The 3738-nt window shown below is 34.5% G+C and overlaps 1 protein-coding gene across 1 annotated transcript; it reads right to left on the bottom strand.

Moving 5' to 3' along the window:
* Positions 1–1254: 1254 nt before the first annotated feature.
* On the bottom strand, positions 1255–3168 carry LOC140962242 (uncharacterized). The gene is made up of 2 exons (XM_073421091.1): positions 1652–3168; positions 1255–1577 (listed from the first exon to the last, which is right to left on the bottom strand). The coding sequence occupies exon 1, from the start codon at positions 3121–3123 to the stop codon at positions 1831–1833; it is 1293 nt and encodes a 430-aa protein (XP_073277192.1). The 5' UTR covers positions 3124–3168; the 3' UTR covers positions 1255–1577; positions 1652–1830.
* Between the last annotated feature and the right edge of the window lie 570 nt (positions 3169–3738).

Here is a 3738-nt window from a genome sequence, read left to right as displayed (position 1 = left end):
GCTTGAGATATCTCGGAAATTTTTGTGGTCATATTATCCTATGTCAAAGAAAAATATTTCAGCAAGTAAAATTAAATCCAACAGAAAAAAGATGAGTTTTTAGCACTCAAGCATTGAAAATGGTGGAACTATATTATTTACTAATAACTTTTTAATACTTACATCTATAGCTTGAGATCGTGCATCGACAAATGTTCCATCCTTGTGACGATGTGTAATTTGAAACACCTCCCAACAATCAATTTTTCGCTTTAAATCCGCTTCCTGCACAAACAAGTTCTAATATGCTAAGTTTGTAATATTAACANTCCATTTGTGCAACAGTTTTTTGTATAGCTCTTGACAATACAAATTCCATGTTGGCTTAAATTTTCCTCTTTCCCAGGTTGTCATGTATACATCTTCTGCAAAATTTAAACCAACAGAAACAAAAAACATAATTATTGTTTCTACTATTATTATTAGTAGAAAACTTCTTACCAAAAACTCTTTGTAGTAAAAATCTTTTCCATCTTCATCTAAATGTCCCCATGTATGGCCAGATGCATACTGTCGTAGTTTGAACTTAGAAGTGATATATGCAGAAACCCTATGTCCATGAGGAACAAAACTGCAATGAAAAATTCATCAATATTTAAAACAGGAAAAAAAATGAAAATTGATTGAATATTATAAAATTTAAAGATAATAAAATACTTATTGCTTATTAAAAAAAATGAAAATTGATTGAATATTATAAAATTTAAAGATAATAAAATACTTATCTGAGCTCAATCCGATCACCAACTTCTTCTTCTGCAATGTCAACCATGATGATGTCTGCAAAATCAAATCGTAACACAAACAATTTTGAAATATTACTCAATCACATAAAAAATATATATCATGGTCTTTTAATATGAAAGTTGTTAGATATCATAGTTCTCAATACAATTCAATCTTCATCATAATCTGTATCATAATCATCATTAATTTCCAAGTTATCATGGTCTGACTCTTTTACTACATCAATTTCATCATCGATAGACATCTTCATCATCTAATTCCTCATAAGTAACATTTACATCTATAAGTAACTGTGATGTAGTTTGAATTTGTGAATCAAGTGAATGTCCCCCCGCTTCCTCATTTTGAAAGGCATCGTGGTCCTCATGCGTGAGGGAAGTTGGCATTTTTATGGTTGATCGAGCCTTCATTTTACAAATTGCCATCCATTCACTAGGTCCTCTTCTTATCGTTGGATATTACTTGTAGTTAGAATGTACTCTAGTACCAATCCTGGGCGTCGGATCATACCATGAACATTTGAATAATACTATCCTCTTTATAGGTAAAGCTGGATATTCCACCTCGATGATTTCATCAAGCATACCATAGTAATCAAGTTCAGCAGTTAAGTTGCTAGATCCTTTCACACAAACACCTGAATTACTAGTCAATGTCGTTGAATTACGCAGTGCCACATGGAATTTAAAACCATTAACGTAGTAACCCGAGTACACTCTCTTGTTATGAAGAGGTCCACTTGCAAAATCCTTTATCATTTCATCATGTACATTTGAATTTGGATCCTTCACCTGAAAAGTAAGATCTCACCTAAAATAAATAAGCTTAACATAAACGAACAAAACTGTATTACATCAACACTTACATGGCTTTCAAACCATGATGCAAAATTTGTATCCAACTGTTTGTCCACTTCATCAGGTCGAATTGCTGGATTTTCTTTTCGTAATTGTTGTTCGTATATACTACAAATGAAAATTTTAAGCAACAATGATACTTCAAAACAAAATAGAAAAATAAATATTTTATGAAGTAGAATCTAACTCATTTTATGAAAGGTTTCACCTCATCACAGTTGAGGAGAATGTATGTCCTTGCTGCATGGTATTCTCTGTCATCTAACCATCTAAAAATATATGAACCAATCGGTCCACCAGGGAATTTGAAAATTGAAAACATGTTTGTGTCTATCGGTCGAGCATCATCAGAATTTCGAGGACACTTATGATGTCTAGTCTTCACACTGTCAGCAAAATAATATGCAGAGAAAGAAGATGCTTCTTCAACCAAATAAGCATTACATATTGACCCCTCAACCTTTGCTTTATTACGAATATTATTTTTTAGCCTCCTCAAAAAACGTTCAAATGGGTACATCCATCTATACTGAACAGGACCAGCTAGTCGTGCCTCATAAGCTAAATGAATAGAGAGATGCTCCATTGAATCAAAAAAGCTCAGTGGAAATATGCGCTCAAGTTTACAAAGTACAAGAGGAATGATGGTCTCTAAGCGAACCATGTCAGCTGTTGTAATGACCCTCGACGTCAAATCTCTGAAGAACATACTCAATTCAGTAAGTGCCTGCCAAACATTATTGGGAAGTAGATCATGGAAGGCTATTGGAATAAGTCTTTGCATGAATACATGACAATCATGACTCTTCATTCCAAATATTTTCAATTTGTTCATATCCACACATCGAGACATATTTGAGGCATATCCATCAGAGAATTTGATGTCTTTCAACCAACTACACAATGCTTGCTTGCTTTCTTTTTTCAATGTGTAACAAGCCTTTGGAAATTTTTTGGATGTTTCATCCTGGTGCAACTCTGGTTTGCAACACCATTCTTTCAATTCCTCACGGGACTTTGATGTGTCTTTCGTTCTTCCCGAAACATTCATCACAGTATTGAAAATATTATCAAAAAAATTCTTTTCAACATGCATCACGTCCAAATTATGTCTAATAAGCAGATCCTTCCAATATGGCAATTCCCAGAATATGCTCTTTTTCCTCCAACCACATTTGCACATCTTGACAATTTCTTTATTTAATTTGTCAGAACCAATTTCAGTTACTAATACCAACCCATAGCTCTCTATTTCCTCAATGATTTCCTCTCCTGACTTAATTTGTGGTGGATGTTTTGTCACCTCCCAATTCTTTGTGAAAGATTTCTTATTTCTTCTAAAAAGATGGCCATGAGATAAAAACTTACGATGGTTATCAAACCAGGATGTCTTTCCACTTCGAGCTAATGTAAATGCATCAGACTCGTCCATGCAATGTTGACATGCTAACTTACCAGCAGTGCTCCATCCCGACAACATTGAGTATGCGGGAAAATCACTAATTGTCCATAACAAGGTCGCGTGCAATTTAAAATTGGTTTTACTTGCAATATCATAAGTCTCTACCCCTATACTCCATAGGTCTTTAAGCTCAGCAATCAGAAGTTTCATAAAGACATCTATCTTCTCTTTCAGGTTCTTTGGACCTGGTACAAGCACAGTAAGAAACATGTATTGGTCTTTCATTCACATCCAAGGAGGTAAGTTATATGGGGTTAATATGATCGGCCATGAAGAATATTGCATTCCTGATTGACCAAATGGCTGGAATCCATCGGCTGAAAGTCCCAACCTCACATTACATGATTCCATTGCAAAAGAAGGATATTTCCATTCTAAGTGCTTCCATGCAACAGAGTCAGATGGATGACACATTGCATCTCCTCCATGCACATGCTCATGATGCCACCTCATGTGTTTTGCTGTTGTAGTACATGCTTACAATCGCTGCAGTCTTGGAGTTAATGGAAAGTAATACATAATTTTAAAAGATATGTCTTTTTTATTCTTCTCTATTCCACGCTTTTGTGGTCTATAACGAGGATGACCGCACATCTTACATTCAGTTAGTTCAATATCATCTTTCCAAAAAAT

The sequence above is a fragment of the Primulina huaijiensis genome, chromosome 17 (assembly GCF_012295235.1).
Source record: "Primulina huaijiensis isolate GDHJ02 chromosome 17, ASM1229523v2, whole genome shotgun sequence".
Classification (NCBI taxonomy): domain Eukaryota; kingdom Viridiplantae; phylum Streptophyta; class Magnoliopsida; order Lamiales; family Gesneriaceae; genus Primulina; species Primulina huaijiensis.
The sequence above is the reverse complement of the archived record's forward strand: the minus strand, read 5'-3'. Positions and strand labels throughout refer to the sequence as shown.

Coding starts and splice junctions, on each gene's coding strand:
- LOC140962242 (XM_073421091.1), bottom strand. CDS start 3,123: ATGTTGTCGGGATGGAGCACTGCTGGTAAGTTAGCATGTCAACATTGC.